At 41.4% G+C, this 22,631-nt stretch overlaps 1 protein-coding gene across 3 annotated transcripts; it reads left to right on the top strand.

The window, feature by feature from the left end:
• The first annotated feature begins 12 nt into the window (after positions 1–12).
• On the top strand, positions 13–22,061 carry LOC119033482 (adenylosuccinate synthetase isozyme 2). 3 transcript variants are annotated; one of them, XM_037123637.1, is made up of 13 exons: positions 13–151; positions 9,264–9,366; positions 12,361–12,429; positions 12,515–12,565; positions 12,714–12,780; positions 16,107–16,214; positions 17,393–17,474; positions 17,558–17,684; positions 18,903–19,057; positions 19,454–19,578; positions 19,871–19,968; positions 20,218–20,367; positions 21,367–22,060. In XM_037123637.1, exons 1-13 carry the CDS (start codon positions 77–79, stop codon positions 21,417–21,419), a joined length of 1,263 nt encoding a protein of 420 aa, XP_036979532.1. In that variant the 5' UTR covers positions 13–76; the 3' UTR covers positions 21,420–22,060. The 3 variants fall into 3 exon arrangements, with proteins under 3 accessions (XP_036979532.1, XP_036979531.1, XP_036979530.1); XM_037123635.1 differs by lacking the exon at positions 13–151 and adding an exon at positions 1,751–2,028 and having other exon boundaries at positions 21,367–22,061; XM_037123636.1 differs by lacking the exons at positions 13–151; positions 12,515–12,565 and adding an exon at positions 1,749–2,028 and having other exon boundaries at positions 21,367–22,061.
• Positions 22,062–22,631: the final 570 nt, after the last annotated feature.

The following is a 22,631-nucleotide window of genomic DNA, read 5'->3' as shown; positions in this document are numbered from 1 at the left end:
TGTGTTGTCAGTTTTTGAGTGGTGCTAGCTTAGAAGCTACGGAAGTGACAACAAACCACCACAGAGGAAGAGAGTGATGACGCGTCAGACCTCTGCTGCCCCCTGCAGGACGACAGCAGACCGCACAGGAGGAACCTTAAAACACATTCTGGTGAGGACACTTTACTAAAAGACCATGATTTATAGTTATTACTCAAAAATCCTACCTTAAATCGTTTTTAAGAATATTTTTGTTCATTACTTTAGCCAGTTTAACATTCATAGAACTATGTTTTTATATCATATCTATATTTACACTGTGTAACATCCCAGTGCAATCAGATAGTCTTCAGACAGTTTTTTCTAGTTTCTAAATCAACGGCATCAGTGCTTCTTTCTGCTGTCAGTGCTGCTGGGAAAAAATGTATGACCTTACCATTGAAGCGGGGCATGTCTTGTAGCTGATGTGGATTTATATTGAACCACATTTGTACGACAATTTCGAGTGACATAATTTTGTTAATAAAAAAACAAACAAACAAACAAACCCTTTTTTAGTGGAGAAGCTGGAGTCGTGGCCTGTGTCCAGTGCTCCCAGTGCTCCATCTTGTTTGCCTACTTGACCATCTGTCCCACGCTCAGCTCAGAGGAGATGAGAGGACAGTCACGATGTGAGCTGTACCTGGCACCGTGTACATCCATCTGCAGCAGGTACAAACAGGCAATAAAAAGTCTATTGTGGGGCCATTGTTATCAGTGTAACCAATCAAATTTAGGGGCTCTAACCCATGGACATAATGCTCCATACTGTAAACTATCGGACAGTTGCATGCATTCTTGATCACCAGTAGAGGGAACCAAATAATTCCAGATACAAATCATCCAATACAGTTTAGAGCTTCAATGAGAGTTTAATACTCGCTGCTCATTGAGAGAAAACAGAGAAATGTTGTTCAGTTCTGACTCAGAAAACAATCTTTAAGTCAGAGTAAGCCATTCTTGCTCAGAACCCAGAAAAAAACAACTTTTTTAACAACTGTAGTAAGTTTAAATAGGCTATACTTTATCTGAGTGTTTCAATAATTCAGAGCTGCATATTGTACTATTACCTCACTAAACGTATTTAATACCTCTATAAATATAATCCAAAAGTAAATTCTAATATGTTATTAGAGTGTAATAACCAGCTGTAACATTAAAGTGATTTACACATTAATGCATCAATAAATATAATTCAATAATGTGTTATTATTTAAATGGGTATTATTTAGTTATACTTGTACTTTTGATACTTGAAGTTCAATTGATTGCAAATACTTTCAGTAGTGTAAATAGTTTATTTCTACGTATGACTTTTAGGCACGCCCTTTGCCCTTTATTTAAGTATCTTTTCTTTTTTTTTTGCTGCTGATGTCTTTGTACGTCTACACTGGTGTATGTCAGGCTGCTGTCGGGCTGCTGTCACCTGTCCTTTAACTTGAACACACCTCCAAAAACGTGGGAGTGTCATCTGAGATTATAGAAGCAATCAAGATGATTCCCCGCTAACGGATTCAAGCAACCGTTCACGACTGGGTCCATAAATTACAATATCAAACCGGTGGAGGAAAGTTATGGATTTCATCCTCTTTAAAACTGTGTGAGGTTCATTTACTTGAGGTGTAAATCTTCAGCTGTGTAGTTTAATCAAGTTTTTTCTCCTCACATATTGTAATTTCAATCGCTTGTGCGCATGTGCGAGGCGGGAACCATCCTGGCGTCTGGACTCTTCCGGTCCTCAGCATCATCTTTGGTGCAGCAGCGGCGGCGGCGGCGGCAGAACGGTACGACAGGACGCAGGAGTGCAGTCAGCCAGCAGCGACATAGACAGCAGAAATGTCGGAAAGTGGGAGTCAGGAACCCGCCGCGGCCCCTAACGGGAGCAGCAGACCCAGACCGCCCGTCGGCAACAGAGTGACCGTGGTCCTGGGGGCTCAATGGGGCGACGAGGGGAAGGGAAAAGTTGTGGATCTCCTGGCACAAGACGCGGATATGGTGTGCAGATGTCAGGTTGGTTAGCCCCCCATGCTGCGTTCACTTGTCCGCTCCCGGTTAAGCTAGTTACCCGCAGGTAGCTAACGGCGGCTCGCGAGCCAGAACGAGTCCAGTTAAGGTGTCAGCGCCAGCGAGTGAGTGACAGGCTGCTAGCTAACCGACATCTCTTGTCAGTGTGTTGTTCTCAGTGTTTTGCTAATGTCACCTTGAATTCCTGCTAGCCTCTTAGCTCGTCCGACACCTTTTACGCTGTGATGAATTGACTCCTGTCGTGTGCACATGACATGTAGCCGGAGGTGCGTTTGGCTAACTGAAGTGAAGAGGCGCATCTCTCAGGACGGCTGCTCTCTCTGCCAGCGCTGCTAGCTCCACAGTTAACGTCGGTTGCAGGATGACTTCCAGCACCAAGCGGGAGTAATTCTGTGTCACAGCTCATTATATATCAAGTGCAATGTTATTTTACTATAGCCCCATTAAATGTTACTACACTACTTACGTAAAAAAGTTATTAAGTATCTTGAATTCGGCTTTATAAAAGGTGTAGGAACCCTGACATTTGGTGTAATGTACTGGCAACAACTGGTCAAGTGTTTCTGTCAATTATTTTAGTCATTTTTCAAGCTAAAATGATCAAACTTGTGCTGGTTCCAGCTGCTGATATGTGATAGTAATTTAAGTGTCTCCTGGTTTTGGACTGTTGGTTGGACTGAGATTTTTGGGGAGAAAAAAAATTCCGATATCGATATATTGGTTGATATTCTTAAATTGACAGAAAATGCATTGACTTTACCAAGAATATAATCATTACATATGGCCCCAAGCATCTTTCTCTGTATTATGCTGTGTAAAAAAACAAAAAAGGGTTTATGTCGGCACATATCTGAGAACATATATTATGATACTGATATATATATCTATATATCTGTTATAAGCCAGTATGGACCGACATATACATTGATTGGGCTCTAATTTCTCTAATTCGGCGCTGTCCCTTGAAAACTAGAGTCGCAGCCTTACTGTCAGTTGAGCCAAGTATCTGTCCGTGTATATGAATCTTTTCTTTCCGTTTAAACAAACTAATGTCCTCATCTTGCAGGCTGCACTTAAACTTATCTATACATGCACCACACACACTGTCTAGTTTTGAGGGGCCCATACATACACTGCCTTATCATTTCAGACAGGTCGGGAGGAGGCATACATGGCGCAAAGCGAGGCGCCAGCGTACATGCATGCATAACATGTGGCGATAACGATGTGAGATGTAGCTTCCTCGACTAAGCCAACGTAAAGTCAGGATTTGAGGGGTGTGTCAAGTGTGTGCTTTGTGTTAAATAGATCATGAATGATCTTCTCTAGGTGATGTGGACATATGGCACAAGCAGTGTGTCTAAAGAGACTGGTTTACCAGCTAATGGAGAATATATATTTACCTTCAGGATCACTTTTAGCATGTTGGTTCAATGGTGCAACTCCTGACACTGTGAGCTGAATTTGCCTGCAGCCTGGTTTACTCATGCAAAGCGGGTTGGATTGGAGACCCTGAAAAAGCCTCGAAGGGACTTGTGACACTGTCGGGGATGTCTGTACTTTCTGTCCACTGTGTATTTCCAGGTTTCCCATGTCTGGTCTCCTTGGAACAGGAATAGGTGAGAGAGAAGTGTGTTAAATCAGCAGAGGGAGGACGGAGCTATGATGGCCAAGACCCACGTACTTAAACCACATCCACTCCAAGAAAGTTGAAGTCCGGCCAGCTGCTAGTGGACTGGTCATATTTGGTCTACCGTTCTCTGGAGCACTGTTTGTGGCTGTATACAGTGTTGAGTCAACTTGTTTGGACTTGAATTAATAATAACCTCATGTTTTGTCGGTAGGGATTGTCTGGGCAACAAAACACATGACAGCATCTCAGTTTGGCTGTGTGCTCGCTCAACAATTTGGACTTCCTAATTTAGCTTAAAAGACCTCAAACCTCCACATAGTTTAGTAGACACTTGCTATAGAGTTAAAGACTCTTTTGGTTTTGGAGTGTTGAGTCAGACAAAACAAGCAATTTACAGGCGTCACTTTGGCTTCCTGTTCACATTTCATAACTGATAAAATTGCTAATGAAATAGCCTCCTTAATAATGGAGACAATGTTGCTAATCTTTTGACTGCACGTGTTAACTCTGTGGGGTTCAGAGAACTGTTATTTATCCGTGTTGATAACAAGTTGACATAACAAGGATTCTACTCCCGAGCTTCTGAGCTTCCTTGGTCCTGCTGTCCTGCAAGCAGACATGTAAAAATAGACCAAGTTCTGGCCGTGGTCCTGCACAGCGTCCCCTCCATACATTAGGGGTGTGTGTGTGTGTGTGTGTGTGTCTGTCTGTCTTTTCGGGCCTTGTTAGTGTGTGTGTGTGTGGGGGTGAGTTGCGTTGATCTTTTTTTAAAATGAGCCTCACCAGCAGTCCTGCTCGGTGTCCCTTACAGACCTTTAAGATAGTAGAAGTCATAGTTGGTCACAAGAAGGGAAGGAAGGGTGTGTAGCTGAAGAGACATCTCAGGAGACTGATGGTATTATTATGTAATATCATATATTCTTATCATGTTTCACCAAGTAAACAGTGGAGATATTTGCTCATTAGCCTCCTTAAAGGCTCCAATATGGATTCAAAGTTGTATTGGGCAGTAGTGGTTAAATAATACCAACAGAGTTAGCACAAGCTGTGGCTGCAATAAAAGTCATAGCTAATAATTAATAATGAGGGAGATGATTTAGAGCGAGCACCAGTCTGATTTCACAGTTGAAGTCAGTGTGTTTTTTCCAGTTAATAATTTCTAGCCACACATGAGAGGTATGAATGTGGGCCAACTGATTTAATGATATTACAAAGCAGTAATTGTGTGTGTCAGTGCTCGTTTGGCAAAACAAGCGGCTTAGAAATGATGTCGGCTCTGGGAAAGTTTAAAAGGCATTTAAACACACAGTAGCTGAAGCTGTTTACCCGTGGGATGAGAGCTCAGAGATTACTTGAAAACTTTTTGTAGTAAACATTGGTCGAATCTTCAGTCCTGTTGATCAACCTGACTGCAGCAACTTTCCGTGTAGGTCACCTCCATTGTTGTGTGTTTATGAATGACATTACAGAGAGTAGAGTGGGAGGCAGAGAGAGAACCAGAGTCTCTGGCGAGTTCTGAGTTCAGTGAGGGTTGACCTGAATTTAACCACAGAGGCGCACACCCTCGTTGAGCAGTTGACATCATCAATTGATTAATCAAGAAAGTTAATCAAGCTGGAGAATGATGAGAATGAAAGTTGTTGAACTTTGTTAACTCTGAATTATGTCGGTAAAAGGTAATGAGGTTTACTGATGAACATTGCTGAATGTAATGCCCTAAAAGCTCTGACTTCTAAGTTTTGATTATCAAGAGGATGCCTCAAAAAACACCAATATTTGCAACTGCAATTTTGGCTAATTATTCACTTTTGGTTAATCATACACATCTGAAACAAGCTTATCAATTTAGATAGATGATATTTCCTGTTAAGAGTAGTAACGCTCTGAAGAGCCCAATCATGTTTACACTGTGGCGTTACTTGGTAATTACTGTTATTATTACTCGGTTAGGAGACACTGTTTGCTGCTTGTTGCACTCGATGTGTTCACTTTAAAGATGTTGGTTTGGCTACCAGACTATTGTGTGTGTGTGTCAAACATGTTATGTCATGTACAAAAGTAAAGCCAACCAAACAGAAATAACAGCACGCCTTCACTGGAAAATAACTTGTGCCTTGAGCTTCATGCCCAACAATACTGAAAAGGGGAAGGTGTGGCACCAGGGCTTGAACCTAAGACCACAGATCTATTCAGGAGGTGTTTTCTGCACTCACCATGGCACCCTGCTGCTCAGAGACACAATGTTAAACACAACACGTCTTTGATGCTTGATATTGATCATACTAACATTTTCTGGTTCAAGCTGCTTAGTTACGTGGTTGTAAACAGAATCTTTCAGAGCTGACATTTGGAGACATGACCTTGGTCTGTGGGAAATTGTAACTAACACTTTCCACTGATTTCCTACACTTTATAGATTAATAGAGTGGGTAACTGGCAGATTAATCATTTATGAAATGGTTATCATCTGTTGCAACCCTCGTACTAAATACAAAGTCTAATTTTATCATTTTGGTTCGCACAAATGTTCAATATGTTGCAGTCTGCACATAGTTTGGTGTAACATTAAAAACATTTTTCTTCAGTTCTGCTCCTTTATGTAAGAACTTCTTAAGTTCGGACGGGGGTGGGACGGATCGTAAATGTATTTAAAAAGCAGAGGCATCTGCCTCATTTTCCATCTGTTCCCCCTCACCACCTTCAGGGTACTGCTGTGGCCAGGAATAACCCCGCGTGGTCAAAGCACATGCTGGGCTTGATTTATACCCACAGGCTACAGCGCTGGGAACACATCCTGGTCACAGGACGAACTAAGTTGAATTGGCACCTCAGGTACTGAGCAGTGACGCAAGCTGCAGAGGCACGAGCAGATCTGCAGCTGCCTTATCACCCTTGCAGCAAAAAATAAAAATACTTCAAATGCATTCATTTGCTCCTCCTTTTCTCACCTCAGTTTTTTGTGCTCTGCATTCTTTTCACTGCTGTTATCATCCTGTATTTTCTCCCCTCATCTGTGCGTCAGTGAGCTGTACAGTACAACCCCTCAGACTGAAACGTAACACGGGTCAGACTGTGACGTCCTCGTCCTAGGACTCGCTGTTCCCCTTCTGGGCTCCACTTTAGTGTCTTTATCTCCATTGTCAGCTGTGCTAAATCATTTGCAGGCCTGTATGAGGTGTCTAGATTAACACGCAGTGTTAGTCCTTGCTTTAAAAACATCCACCAATCAGAGTCCTTCCAAATCAACAGTCCATTGACTGGCTAAGACACAGACAGAAGAGAAGTGTTAGCATTTTTATTTCTCCAAACGTATGCTTGTGTGTATGTCTGCTGCTGCGCGGAGTCTTATTGTAAGTGAACATTAGCCACTGAATCATGATTGTATCGTGTGGGTGATTCTGAATGGCAGAAAACGTTTCAGATTTATTGTTCTGTCATTAAATGTCTTCAATCATTTCAAAAGTGATCTTGACGGGTCATATCATGTAGGGTTCTGCCAAGTGTTAGGTGAGCCATTAAGTTAATGTCAGCCAGTCGTTATATTTAAGCACACAGTTGTAGCTGGTAACGGGATTGCGGTGGTTCCTAAATCACCTTAAAAGACTGGAGGAACATATATTAACGTTCATATTATTTTATAATTGTTGACATTTAAATACATAATGTAAACCAAAAAAATGGTCATGGTACGGTTGTTGTCCCTGTCTAATTTCATAGCAGTAAGTGTGTCTTTTGTTGAGACTGGAAAAAACTAGAAAACAATGTAGAACAGGAGGTAGAGCGGAAACATCCTGTCTGACTTGATTGTCTGTAGAAAGACTGGTCAGACAGGCTTATGTATCAGGAGCACAGAGAACTGCTCTCTCTCTCTTGCTAGCTCATTCAGCAGTCTCTCTGTCTGTCTTCCTCATTTCCTCCTGCAGTCAAACTAAACAAGTTATTATCGCAAGAGAATCCAAACAAGATGGTATTTCCTTAAATAGTAAAGCTATAACAGTTAAAACGTGTTAGTCTGGTCACATTAGCATGTTTTCAGTATGTCATTACATTCGCCAAGGAGGATATGTTTTCATCTGTGTCTCTTCATTCTCTTCTGTCAGCAGGATTACACAGAGACTACAGAACAGATTTTCACAAAAAACTTAGATGGAGGATGCGTTTTTGGTTCAGAATGGATTTAATTAACTTTTAGTGCTGATACAGAAAAAGGGACTGATCAAGGATGTTTTTTTTTGAGTGTGTACAATTTGATGCAGATTCTAATAAAAATCTGGTTCTACCACCAATGAGCAGCTGCGATTGTGGGGATTCAGACATCTGTGTTTAGGCTCTATTAAATTGGACTAAATTGCTCTGTTAGACTGTTGGGCCTTGGCGGAGGTATGCACTCTACTGAGTGCCATTCCAGTTTCATTTATGTTTTAATCAGACTTTAGTTGGAATCAAATTAACTTCTGTAATTAAAAATCCCAGTCAAAAGAATTTAGCCACATAGGAGGGATAAATAGAGAATTCCAACAATCCTCTCATACGTAGAATTTCATTTTACACGTGAATGAAACACTCGGGGGGTCGAGACCTCTCAAACCAGTCATGTGATATTCCTCTGCTGGGACTCACTGGACCCTGTTTTTGGAGTTTTAATGTCTAAGATGTCTAACTAAAGCAGACTTATTGCAAATTGAATATTCTTTCCACAATCATGGCTTTCCAGTGTATGCAGTCCTGTTTTGCACCAACAGTGCATGCATATCCTTGATGGGTTTTAGCATTTAACTTCGTCACAGCTCTGTTCTGTTGACGTGTGGTTCACAGCTGTGCTATTAATACTTGCTAATAGTTTCAGGTCCTCTCACAACACTACATTCATATATTTGCTGATATTTTTGCCAACCAAGGTCTGAAATTCTTCCTTTTACTCTTTGGTAACATTTTTTGTGAATGAACAGAGCTGAACTGCCAGGCTTGTCAATGCCAGTATGCATTTTTTTTTTTTTATGCGCATGAATTATGCTAATATAGGAAAAAAAAAACCTGCACCAAATGTGAGGCGGAGTGGATGAATCAGACAGTTTATAACACCTTTGTTCAGTTCAGACAGTTTAGGGAATCCAACTTGCAAAACGTGTACAAGCAAGCCTCACAGAAAAAAACGTGATTCTACCATGGTTCGTTTTTGGCCGTTGTTTTATCAGTGCACTTTTTCCATGTCAAAACAGACAGGCGAGCTTGTTAGAGGGTTGTAAACCAAAATCATACCTCCAGCTAGATCTTTTTTTGATTTGGGAGCAACATGATTTTACATGACGCAGTTTTGCTTGTAGAACATCATTACATAATGTTTAATTCATAGTACCAGTAATCCATTTTACCTTGCCTTTGGTTTAAACCGGAGTGAGACCTTTGCTTAAGATCTGAGTGCAGGAGTCTCAGCGGCCACTGGTTTATGTATGATGCTTGTTGCTACTTGCCAAACTATTCGTCCTGCCTTCCAGCTCAGCCAAAGAAGTTGCACAGTCCATTAGTCTCATGCCTGTCTGTGCTTCCGTCTTGCCTCTCCTCATCGGTCTCTGTCTCCTCTCTGCAGGGCGGCAACAACGCAGGACACACAGTGGTGGTCGACTCGGTGGAGTACGACTTTCACCTCCTCCCCAGCGGCATCATCAACCCCAAGGTCACCGCCTTTATCGGTGCGTAATACACGCAGACGCACACACACTTCGCTCACACACAGTTGCACACAGGCTCTCTTTCCAAGGCCATCTTCCCTTTGCTATTTTCTTGATGAATTGATCGAGACTCCTTTAAGCCGGCGCTCGTCATCGCCGGCTTAACGTCCTCCATTTTGACGACTGCTCCAGTGAGTGTGATCAGCTTGACTCGGAGCCAGACTGCAGGCCGCATCACATCCACTCATCTGCATTAACTTCATTAGCTAATGGCGTCTTGCTCTTTCTTTCTGGCTTTCAACCCTCCACAGATCTGCACTTTAACATGTACTGGCTGTATGATCTGTCAATATGTGATCACATTTCCTTTTTGATGTATGACACATAAAGGCTTTTCTGCAGGCTCAAACACTCAGAAATATTTGCAGCATGATATGTCAAGTGTGACATTTACTTGGGTGATGGTGTTGCAGTACATTTTGCACTTGTGCCACCCATATTTATGTTCATCTCCTAGGTTTTTATAGGTATATTTTGAATATTTAATATAAGATAAATCGTTAAATATGGCAAAAATTAAAGCTGTCCTTTTTTTTTTTTATTAAAGGAGCTACATCAACCATTTTCTTGTGTTTCATAAGGCAGCCAATAACCCCACCAGTATACTCTATGAAAGCATTTTCATATCAATACATTCAATTTAGTGGGGTCTTTTATTCCAGAGTCCCCAATGGTACCATAACTGTCTACTAATGTGAAGGCACCTAGTCTCTCAGTTAATTCATGCTCTGCACATTAAACTTAACAGGAAGCAAAAGCAATAAAAATGGAGGTGATTATTTTTATGTTCCCCTGTAGACATGGTCTGGATCTCCCTCTCTGAGATCTCTGAGATCAGAATTTTGGTTTTGTTGCCCTTGTGGAACGTGTTGTGATCATCTTTCAAAAGGCAGCAGGCTGGACTGTCACTCATAGTTGGCATTCTCTTCTCATTGCTGTCCATTAAAAGCTTCAGAAGGATTATTTCACAGTGATAAGAGACCCAACTGGGAATATAAAGCCTTGGCATTGCTTTCATGGTGATGCCGTTTTTGTCTATTTGGGTATTTGTAGCCATGCTAGCAGCTTGGTTTTATAGATGGCAGCGTTGGTCTGTCAGCTGGTCTACCACTCTACCCCAACAATTGGATGCGTTGGTGCAGACTCTCGTCTTGTACTCAAAGCTATTGATAACTTTCCCCAAATCTGACCAGTGTTTTCTCGATGTAAAATAAAATTAAACAAAAAGATAATGAATAGAAAGTTAAACTAAGATTTTACTGCTATCATACTTAAAACTCTAGACCATTTTTACTGTCTGCTCACTCTTTTTTAAGAAAATCCAGATTCTTTTGCAGAAACTTCTTACGTAGTAGTACATATTTTCTGAGACTGAGCCACAAAACAACAATGATCATTTGTACAAACATTATAATAATTCCACTGTCCCAGAGTAGAGGCATGTTTGTGTTTATTTTACCATCATTCTCCTCCCTGCGTGTTTAAGTACATTCGTGGCCTCCAGCAGTGGGAGCAGATCTGTGTTCAGCGCTTCTCAGTTCTTGAGCTGCAAAAGGTTTATATCTGCATCTCGCACACTTATGCTTACAGTGTCACTGAAATGGTGTTTGTTGGTTTATACCCACATCTATTGCAATTAAATTGGTCAAAGTAAATACCTTGCCTCTTCCAGTTAATGTAATCTAATTAAAAAGATAATTAGTGTGAGCTGTTTGAGTACTTTGAGTACAAACTCTGACAAATATACGGTCTTTAACATCACAGTGAGGCTGCAAGTACACACCCCTGCTGTTTTCACATTGTCACACATGGACAAGACATAACTTAGAATTAAATGACTGAAGGAGATTATTGTTGAGCGCCATCATGTGAGTTTCTGAACCTAATACTGTGCAAGATGGGTCTAGTAAAATCTTGGTCTGACTTGGATGATATCTATTTGAGTAGATCTATTTGAGTAGATTATAGATAAAAGTATATAAGACCAGAGGCCCATCATCAGCTTGTGACAGAAATCTTCGCCCAAACAGAGAAAGAGTAATGTTTCAGAAATCCAGCAAACCTCCAAAGGTCCACAAAAAGTTCCTAAATTTGTATATATGTAGAGCTACCATCGCTAATCGACTTGTAATTCTTAGTGCTGTCCTAATCCAAAGCTGTTAAAAACAATGCTAACAGCTAAAAGGGTTCATGTTTCTGTATGTGTCAAGCAACCAGCAAGGAGATTAAGTTTTTGTATTTTAACTGAAAAAATGTATAACATCACAGGAGTGTCATTGTTCAAAACACAGGAATAAAAACTTTCCAACTTTGCAAAAATAAATACTTGTGTGTAATGTTACAGAGAAATTAACCGGCTTCTACCCACCGTATTTATTATGGTTTTGTATGGTTTTGTTGCCTAGTTGCCCGGCTCTGGTTCTAGTCCTGATTCCAGCGCCACTCCCTGTCAACGTTATCCTGAAAAGCCTTTTCACCCCACAGTCCAAGACTGCTGTGCTAGCAGTGTAAACACCATAAGTCCCTCTGGGTAGCAGTTACGGTTAGCAGCAATTAGTGACTTCTGTGTTGCAACAGAAAAAGTCAGTGTTGCAACCTTCCCCCTGATGCTTTCATCCATGCAAGATGCTGCTCTCAAATGTTTTAGTTTTTTGTTAAACTAAAACTCTCCTCATCAACCTTTTAGTCAACTGTTTAGGAGCAGCCCATATATGTAGGCATGTAAGTCTTTCACAAAATTTCATTCAAAAACCATGCTCACAAAATATTTGTCAGTCGGTGTATTTCAGTGTCATTTGGCTCGTTTGTAGTTGTGGGACGTAGCAACCGGTTGGGGTTACAGTCATCATGATATTGTGTGTTTTTATCTTTTCACAGAACCATCCAAAAATCTACATGGTTCCAATTTATCATGGATTGTAAACTTAAACATAATAACATTTTTTTTTCCCTCAGGCAACGGTGTAGTGATCCACCTTCCAGGGCTGTTTGAAGAGGCAGAGAAGAACGAGCGCAAAGGAAAAGGTGAGTTGTTTTAAACATACACATGGTTAATAAAGGCCGTCAAGCACACTGTGCTTCATTGTTGAGAGACTCACTGTGTGTGTAGGTCTGAAAGACTGGGAGAAAAGGTTGATCATCTCAGACAGAGCACATATCGGTGAGTCCTCCCAGGTCCAAACCTGGACTGTTTTTATTTATGTGTGAATGTATGCATGGAAAAAAAAAGTGTGTGTAGGTGTGGATGTGTGCACCTGCTTTCTCTGAGGTGTGTGAGAGTGTGTGTCCCCTCTCTCCCTCCTCCGCAGTGTTTGACTTCCACCAAGCGGTTGATGGCGTTCAGGAACAGCAGAGACAAGAGCAAGCAGGCAAGAAGTAAGAAACCTGTTGCTTCAAATAATGGCTGCTGCACACTTACTCACACACATGTGCACACAAGCACACACACACCCCCACACCCACACATACCCACCTTTGATTTTTTGAGACACTGCCAACACCCAGTAAAACATCCAGGTAAGTGCTTACACCTTTTTTATCAGGAAGTCTACTCTGTGATTTTAAGCATAACTACAAAGACTGAAGCAGCTAATGGATAAAAAAAACAATTGCATAACGTCCCGCATTCCTCAGCTCTGACAATGATGTCTGCCACGTTGGCACGATGTCTACAATGAAACATTGTGATGGACGATGATATTATTGTTTGTCAGTTTGAGGCAGCGTGTCCCCTCAGTTTTGTCTCTAGGCCGCAATTGCCTGTTAGCTTGCGACCACTGCTGCTCTGACATGAATCTCTAACTGTCTCACCCTGCAGCCCTGTGCAGTCTTTAAAAGCATTGTGGCTTTGCACCACATGTCCGTAACTTAGCTTTATTCAGCCTCATATGCATAAAACTGTGTTGACTGAATAGCCAAGGAAGCTAAACTAAGAAAACTGTATGAAAATTGAATGAAATGGCTAAGAGAAACAACGGCCTGCAGGGGTAAAAACCACTGCTGAAACAATTTTAACTGTGAGTCTTTGGTTCGCATAACTCAGCTGGTTTAATAAGAAAATAATAAACGGGACATGGCGAGGTAGTGCTGGTGCACTGACCAGCAAAATACTTCTCATTCCCTCCCCCCACATATCACAAACAACAACAACTCTTGCCATATGGCAACTTTGAGGGGACACGCCACTTTATTGTGCTCTCTGGTGGGGAGCCTTTTAAATCACGATGTTATGATGGCCAGGGATTAGAAGTTGATGGCTGTCAGCCACTGGCGATGGACGATGGCATTGCTCATCGAGCCAACCCTAGCCCTGATTCTGGGCAAGTGTCTATGATGTGTGTGCAACATGGTTTGTTCTGTCCTCCATGTGGCTTCATGACCAACAATGAGTGTTAAAGAGTGAAGCGTCCTGCCTGTCTGATGTTGCTGACTAAGTCAGATTGTGTTTATTTCTACATTTTTATTGGATTTGACTATGAAGTTAAATGTGGTTTCTTTTCTGTCTGTTTTAACTGTGTTTATTGTTGTTGTTTTTTACTTTGCTGTGCTGAAGATTCCAAGTCTACACAGGATGTTTTATTTTGAAAATTGACATGATGCTCTATGCCATTCTGTGTCTGATTTCCTGCATGGCTTGTAGAGGTGTGAGTCTTCACTGGCCTCACCATTCGATTTGATTACGATTCAATTGTCAATCATTTTCAATGCATCTCGATGCATCTCAAAGTTTAAAATACTCAGTTTTCTATATTACTGCACATGGCTACATTGTCATCATTTAACACAAGCAGTAAGATAAATGTAAATTCCCCTTTTATTTAGTAAGTCTAGTTCAGGCCACCTACCAAGTTCATAAAATCTGATATGTGCCCTTCGATGTCTGCTTTCAGAAATACTTCATATTTCACCAGGTCACAAGTAACAGCTTTGTTAGATAAACCTAAAAAGTGATGATATGTCAATCCTTTGTCCACAACTTGTTCTTGCTGTCCAGTTAATGCAGGTTTAAAATAGGTTAGTAAAGTACTGCAGCAGTACCAAATTACACAATTTTAAGCTTGGCAAGTTGAAAGGTGTTTATCTGAGTTAAGTTCTCACCTCTTACGAGAAAGAAACCAACATTTCCTTCTTTATCAAATTGCACATTCATCTTCACTTTTTGTATGTGCAGACATGTCTGTCCACAGTCACACCTTTGCCTATAATCTCAACACTGCTCTGCCTGGAGGCGTCCTCAAAAGAGGGCAGAGGGCAGACAGACAGAGAGTGTTGCAGTGCTTCATCACTAAGAGACTGAATAAACTGGTTTATTTTTTAGGGTTTTTTTAAAAAACAATTTAGCCCCAGTCTATTATTATCCTAGGCAGTGAACCATGCTTACTCATGTGAGGAATGTTAAGCTGATACTGTGAAGAGTCCAGAATATTAAGCTCAAGACAGACCCTGTGTAGGCCTGTTCAAAGCTGGGTGATCTTTAGCAGCTCAGCAACCGAAGCCCCAAACACCCAGCCAGCTTCTGAGTGTGTAAGAGAGAATATATGTTCACCACAGGGCCTTAATGGCAAAGTCATTCTAAGCCCTCCGCAGATTGTATGACAGGCTGGTGGATTTCCAGCTTTTCCAGTCATGCCTGACATGCAGATTTTTTTGCCTAAACACTTTTTTAAAAAAAATCAAAACTAGAAAGATAAAGGAGAGACATTGTGCCCTGTTTTTCTGCAACGGTGCCAAAGTATGCAACACCCCTGATAACCCTAACCCCTAACCCTTATGGAAGTGTTTGGTGACAGTGAAAGAACAATTAAAACAAATGTTCACTGATGCAGTGCTCAGATCGTTCACAACGCCCATTCTTCTTAAACAGGTGTTGTATTTCCTTGGTTACGAATGTATTAACATCAGGACATACTTCAGTCTGTCTGCTCACTGTTGCTTCAAAAGACGTGATTGATTACAGAAGACAGCCCTGAGATCAGCTTCGCATTTCACATTCACAACAGATGTACGTGGCAGGATTTATTTTTATTTCTCACCCTCGTAATCATCTGAGGTTTATCTGTGATCTTTTGGAGGGGACTGATCCCTAGATTGGGAGCCATTGGGAGTCTAATGGAGTATTTTTACAGTACTGAATGTGTACTTTTACTTATGTAAAGAACCTGAGCACATTTTGTGATCGGATACTGCATGTTTTACATGGCCTGCGGCTGATGATAAAACTGAGAAACCCCAGAGGATCTTTGGCTATTTCCGTTCTGTATTTTGCATGTACAGCAAGTTTGCTGTGGACAGCCTTCCTTTTTAAATAGACTTAGTTAAAGAGGTATGTGTCGAGTGTGTTATTTGTAAACTGGCATAACATGTTATTTGAGTTCTCTCATACTCTGTCATGTTTTTAAAGGGAGCATATTGTGTCAGTGAAGTGTCTACTGAGTTTCAACTGATAATCACTGTCTGTGGAGATGCTGAAACTGGCCCAATGACAGCGCTGAATATATATTTTTTTGTCTTTGTTCATGTAAAATGAAGTATCAGCATTGGACTAGTCAAATAGTTTCTTTAATGCATGTTTCACCTACTGGGTCCGGAGATGCATGACACAAAGATCTTTGACACTGTAAATGACATGTTGTAGACTGAGATCACATGCTAATGCTACTTTTATTTTCTTACCCCCTCCCTCCTCTCTTGGCCCCGTCCAGCCTCGGGACAACAAAGAAGGGGATTGGTCCGGTCTACTCAGCCAAGGCAGCACGTAGCGGTCTCAGGATATGCGACCTGTTGGCTGACTTCACTCAGTTCTCTGAAAGGTCTGTGCCAACATCACAGGATTATCTCTGCCTGGGGTTTTTTTTTGTTTTTTTTGTTTTTTTTTTAATTAAATCTGTATTTAACGTTATTTGCCAAGTGTGCAAGATGGCTCTCCAAAGACCAATGTGTGATGACTTAAGATTAGGTATTAATTAAAGTTGTGAGAAATGTAATTCTTTGTTTCCCAGCTGTGACACAGTTGCAGTCACTGCAGTGTAATCCTTTGCGGAAACTCTGACTTTTGCAACATTACAGAAGTGATTCCTACAGAGATGGACATATTTGTGTAAAGGGTAAGATCCTTTTTGTAGCCACCTTTCGTTCAAGGAGAAATCTCCTAGGTGAGATGATACAGCTGTTGCCTCATCTTAGATCATCAAAGTCTGTTAGCCATGACTTTTGAATAAGTTCTTACTGTTAGTTCCCCTGAGTAAACTCCAAACTCCTCTTTCAACCCAGCCTCACGTTTCCACTGTCGTCTTCCTTCAACAACTCCTTCTCTTGCAAGTTTTCAAAGACAGACTTCTCTATGAACGCGACTTGTGTTTTTGGCTACAAGAAGGATTTTATTGTTTAACAAAAAGGTCAGTCTCCATAGGAGTGATGTGCGTAATGTTGTCAGAAATTTAGAATATCATCAATAGCCATTCTTTTAGTGGACGTAGCTCTGATAGTCGAAGTCTCCTCAAGGATTACATGGCAGCCGTTGCAGACTTGTCGCGGCTGCCGGCTGAGGTGATCGACTATTATATACTATAAGTATTAATCATTTACACACAAAAACCGAGTTTTAGAAATACAAGAATGTCCCTTTTAATGGAGTTCCTGTATTATAGTTCCTGCTCCCCCCCCCATAAAATGTCCAAGTTTTCAACCTTTCTGATGGCTTGGGAATTGGGGTGTAATTTCTGCCTAGTCACACCACTTACTGCATTCAAAAAATAGCTTTTTCCATTACTGGTCTAGTTTGGGAAATCGTCACAGGTCGTCAGATGTGGTGGAGACACAAACGGGTGCCTTTGTTTGGGCCATTTTGTTCCACAGTCTAGTTCCTGGGGATATGTTTGTGAACTTCCTTTGTTTCCAATCTAATTGAACCATAAAGTAAAATAGCAGCAGCCCGGTTGGGACTGAGAGAAGAAAACTAATCAAAACTGATCAATGTTGGCTGTTACAGGTATAAAGTATTGGCCCAGCAGTACAAGGGCATGTACCCGACTCTGGTGATTGACATAGAGGGAGAACTGGACAAATTAAAGGTAGTGCAAGCTAAGCAGAAAAAAATATTTCTTGAGACATTATTTTCTCCTGTTTGCAGCAATGTGTTTTTGTTGTTTTTTAGGACTATGTGGAGCGGATCAAGCCCATGGTGAGAGACGGGGTGCACTACATGTACGAGGCTCTTCATGGTCCTCCTAAGAAGATTTTGGTGGAAGGAGCCAACGCAGCACTACTGGACATTGACTTCGGTCAGTATATCGCTGTGTATGATGTGAGAGCTTATATGTGCAGGGCATTTAAGCATGCCTGGTTTTCAAACTCCTTTGGTTTTGTATTTTTTTTGTCTTCGTGCTAACCTTTGCTCTGAGAAGAAATGTCTTCCTCGTTGCCGAACGCTGTTGAGTGCATTTACAGTGACCCCGTGATGTCGCCCTGAAACGCTTAAGCTTTTTGATGCTCTTTACAAAAGCCTGCTTGGAGCTCGGAGTAGAGATGATGGTGAGTTTACTAACTGCTACTGACGTGCTTCAGCATCCGGTGGACGTGCACGCTCACAGTTGAACCACTTAATGGCACCTGACTGTGCATGAGCACGAAGGCAGTCTGATCACAATTACAGAGTAATCATTAAATCCAGAAATACTCTCAAAGGTTGTTCAAAGGCATGACAGTTGTCTTTTGCCTGTCAGATAATGACACACACTAATCTTCAGGATGTTGTTGTATTGTATGTCACTGCAATAGAGCAGACGTATCATTGAGGACAGTGACGGCAGTGAGAGGATTAGATCACAGTCAAGGTTCAGTACTCATTATTACCAAAACACCACGCTTGTAATAACTCTGGTGGTACGAGGGCACAGTGTCCTGCAGCCAAACCTCTCATTCTGACTCACTGTATCTCTTCGTGATTAGTGGCAAGTGTCACACTAGAATCAAGCCTTGACTTAATACTGTGTGTTCACATAACTCTTATCAAGACTTATTTGGAATTTGGGAGCATGTACGACGTCAGCCAAAGGACACTAACAGGACACTCTGACTGTTGAAGCCATCGAGCCTGTTCTTTGATTACACACCAGTCTGGGATGATTTGCATGTAGGCAGCCTCCAGGATCCAGGCCTGGAAACTCAATCCTTATCTGCTTTCATCACAGTAGTTCTAAGATAATTTTTGAAGCACAGCATTTGTTGAATATCTTCAGTAAAGCTGAGGTAAGTGGTTGTCAGCTCAGGGGTGAAACAGAAGACCAACCAGTGAAGTTGCTTTACGTTGCTGAGTGTCAGACGGATGAGATTCCTTCTCACAGGCAGCTCAGTTATCTAGACATCAGTTGGTGTCAAGCTAAACTTACAGCTCGGCCCCTATTTACATCATTGACATGGACTCTTTCTCTGCGTTTTAACACACAGACCTGATATCATATCATAAGTATCTTTAGCGTTTACTCCTCCTTTGATTGCAGGGACGTACCCGTTTGTGACATCGTCCAACTGCACGGTTGGAGGGGTCTGCACAGGTCTCGGCATGCCGCCTCAAAACGTTGGGGAGGTTTACGGGGTCGTCAAGGCGTACACCACCAGAGTCGGCATTGGAGCTTTCCCCTCAGAGCAGAGCAACGTAAGAGTACACACACAATAACTTAGACACACAGGACATAAAAACATCAGAGCTAGGTGTAATGTATTCATCGATCTATAGCAGAAGGTGATTATAGGAAGGTTTGTTTTTAAACAGCTCAGCCCCAAAGAGGTTCTGCTGCACTGCCATCAATAGCGAGCTGTAGTAAACTTAATTTGTTACGGTCAATAAAGCTGTCAGTGACACCTGCTCACAACTAAAACTGAAACCTGAACGCAGAGCGTGATCTTTAATGACTATGAATATTTTTGGTTTCTGAGGCTGGTACATTTGTCATGTCGAATTATAAACATGTACAAAAAAAACCTTCACAAGTCAGTGAGCAGCAAAGACCTGAGACTCATGAACTGTCTGCGCTCATCTCATTGTCCTCAGGACATCGGACAGCTGCTTCAGACTCGGGGTAAGGAGGTGGGCGTGACCACAGGCAGGAAAAGACGATGTGGTTGGCTGGATCTGGTGCTCATTAAATATGCACACATGATTAACGGCTTCACTGCGTGAGTTAACTTCATGTTTGTGTTGATTTCTGTAGTTTTATGTGTGTGTGTGTATCGGAGCAGCTTCTTTATCTAAATTAGCACCGAAAGGCTTTTATTTGTCACAAAATGTAACGATAGTTCTTCGTGTTGTCTTATTCCCTTATTTTGTGACATTTTTTTTTGTTGTATTCGTAAAAAGTCTTTCTTCTCGGAGAAAGATGAGGATTAGTTATAAGCTGTTCCACTGAGAAGCTCTGCTGTCTGAGAGTGCACTCTTTAATAACCTTCCTGTTCTCCTTTGTCATTCCAGTTTAGCTCTCACCAAACTGGACATACTTGACGTGTTGGCAGAGATCAAAGTGGGTGTAGCGTACAAAGTCGACAACCAAACTATACCTCACTTTCCAGGTGAGCCAGTGTGTGAACGAATCGAGCTCTGAAAAAAAAAAAACCTGTCCTCTTCTTTCCTGTTCTCCATGTGTCCCTCAAGATGCACGTAGATAGGAGAGTGTTACAGCAGTGCTATCAGTCTCAGAGGAGCTGAGTCTTCGATCTGTTGTCATAGCTGTTTAATTTCAGTCCCCTGTAACACTAGTGGTGTGATATTACGCCCCTCCTGTCCGACCTCAAACCATCCTGTCATTGATTCTGTGCCAGCCAATCAGGAGGTGTTGCATCGTGTGGAGGTCCAGTATGAGACGCTGCCGGGCTGGAACAGCGACACCTCGGCTGCAAGAAGCTTTGATGAGCTGCCCGAGAACGCCCAGAAATATGTCCGCTTCGTTGAGGAGCATGTGGGAGTGCCTGGTATGACACACACACACACACACACACACACACACACACACACACACACACACACACACACACACACACACACACACACAGTCATTGAACACAGATTACAGAAAACATGATTTTATTCATCAGAAAATGTATCATCACATAATCAAAACTTGGGGATGTACAGACCAAGTAGATCTGAGTAAAGTTAGACCAAACAGGGAGAACACAGCAGAAGCAGCATGATGCTCACCAGAGAACAAACAGTCAAAAAGAGGAGCATTAATTGTGATTTGTCCCCTGAACTTCACAGCTCACCCTCTCAAGTATTGGACATTATAACGCTCTAGGATATTTTGCCATTTACAGGGTGGAATTCAAAACACACACAAACTGCTACTGAGATGCTTCAGTGTCATGATTAACTGATAAGCACAACTTTGCTTGTTTATTTCTATTTGTTAACTTGATTTCCTGATAGGTAATCAATAAGGTCAGGCTGATAGTGAAGTTTAAGAGCGCCCTCTGCTGGACTGTAAGGCAAACTACTTCAGTCAGTCTGTTGCCCTAATAGACATTATATTTGAATATAAAGATGTTATTAGTTTGAATATTGAATTTTTTCCCATGTTCAAGCAAAGGTTTGACAGCCCTAATGTACAAGTGTAACCTGGTTTTATAATGCCTGTAACCTGTCAAAGCATTCTGCCAAGAGCATAGACTAAACCCTTTGATTAAATATTAATATTAGTTATAGATCTACATCCAAAACTAAGACCAAGCAGGTTGGAAGTGCAACAGATATCAAAAATCCCCACGACTGCTATTTAACATTGGAGGAAACATTGGAGGTTGATCAGAAAAACAAAACACAAGAAACCATAAACAAACATTGTCTTGTCAGCTTTTAGACGCAGAGAAAACTTGTTCCTTCTTAAACGTATTCTCCAATTATCTGCATAACCCGACTCTGTGTGTGCTTTAATATAATGATTAAACTTACCTCTGCTTCTGTTTCCTCAGTCAAGTGGATCGGAGTGGGCAAGTCTCGGGAGTCCATGATCCAGCTGTTCTAGAAGAAGGGAGGAAGCAAAGAGGACACACAGCAGCCAATCAACTGCACCCTTCTGCCCCTCCCCCCTCACACACAGCCTACCTACCTGTCTCGACTCGACTCGACAGAGACATGACCATCATGTCTGTGTTGTTAATGCTTTATCACTGTATCATCAGACTGCCCCATTTTACAAACCGGACCTCTCTCTGCATCACACTCCATCAGACTGACCTCCCAGCGTCTCATCTGGATTTTTAACAGTTTTAAACTTTAGGGTAACAGTTCGGCAGTCAAGTCCTTTCTTTAATTTGTCTCATATATTGTAGCCATCTATTACAGAGGTACAACACAATCAGCAACACCAGCTGCCATCAGGTCTGAGACCGAACATGAGGAAACGGACTCAAGACACACTAACACACACTGACGCAGACACGGGATCACTGCCTGCAGGAAGTGTCCACGGACTTGGTCAAACTTTGTTTGAGTGTAATTTTGTTAATCTATGCTGTGTTTTAAATGCGCTGTGCCAGTCTGGTGTAAATCGATTTAAGAGTTTTAACCTTTGCACTTTAGATGCTTTGGACTATATCTGCTTTATGTTTTATTCTGCCAGGTTTACAGCACATCCTGACATGATAAAGGGATCCTTTAATATTTGTAATGTGTCTTTTTGTGTTTGTTTTTTCATCGTCCGACAAAAGACGTCTGTTTCTCATGAAGTCTCATGTTCTCCACGAACCAGAAAAAAAGTCAGATCAGTAGGCAGCCATCTTTCAGCTCACCTTCTCTTATTGTTTATCTTTTTATAACTGCTCATTACTTTGCAAATTTAGTACAATATTCCTGTTGAAGTGTAAAAGAAGGCATCGGTAACAACTTCTACACAAAGAGATGATTAAAGGTGCATTAAGTAGTTTTGCAGAAGAAATTCAAACATGGAATTTTAATATTTACAACATCATAAGAGGTAGCAACGCAAACTCAGAAATATTTATTTTTTTCATAACTGAATAAATAAGCTGTTCTCAGAAGAAAATAAGGTCCCCAGAACACTTTTCAAAGCGAGAAAGGTGGCAGGGTCCGCCACATATAAACAAAGTAAAACACCATAAAATTGTCCTTTACGGTCATTTTTTAAATTAATTTTATTCAGTCATGAAAGCAAACAGAGAATTAGTTTACTTCGTTTGTTTAGTCATAAAAGAAAAAAGCCAATGAAGATCTTTCT

The sequence above is a fragment of the Acanthopagrus latus genome, chromosome 15, assembly GCF_904848185.1.
Source record: "Acanthopagrus latus isolate v.2019 chromosome 15, fAcaLat1.1, whole genome shotgun sequence".
Classification (NCBI taxonomy): Eukaryota; Metazoa; Chordata; class Actinopteri; order Spariformes; family Sparidae; genus Acanthopagrus; species Acanthopagrus latus.
Note: the sequence above shows the minus strand (reverse complement) of the source record. Positions and strands in the feature narration are given on the sequence as shown.

Bases quoted from the DNA above. Each gene is read 5' to 3' on its own strand.
- LOC119033482 (XM_037123635.1), top strand. From the start codon at position 1,855: ATGTCGGAAAGTGGGAGTCAGGAACCCGCCGCGGCCCCTAACGGGAGC. The intron at 19,969-20,217 runs GTGAGCCAGTGT...ATTCTGTGCCAG, and splicing joins AACTATACCTCACTTTCCAG to CCAATCAGGAGGTGTTGCAT. The intron at 20,368-21,366 runs GTATGACACACA...CTGTTTCCTCAG, and splicing joins GGAGCATGTGGGAGTGCCTG to TCAAGTGGATCGGAGTGGGC.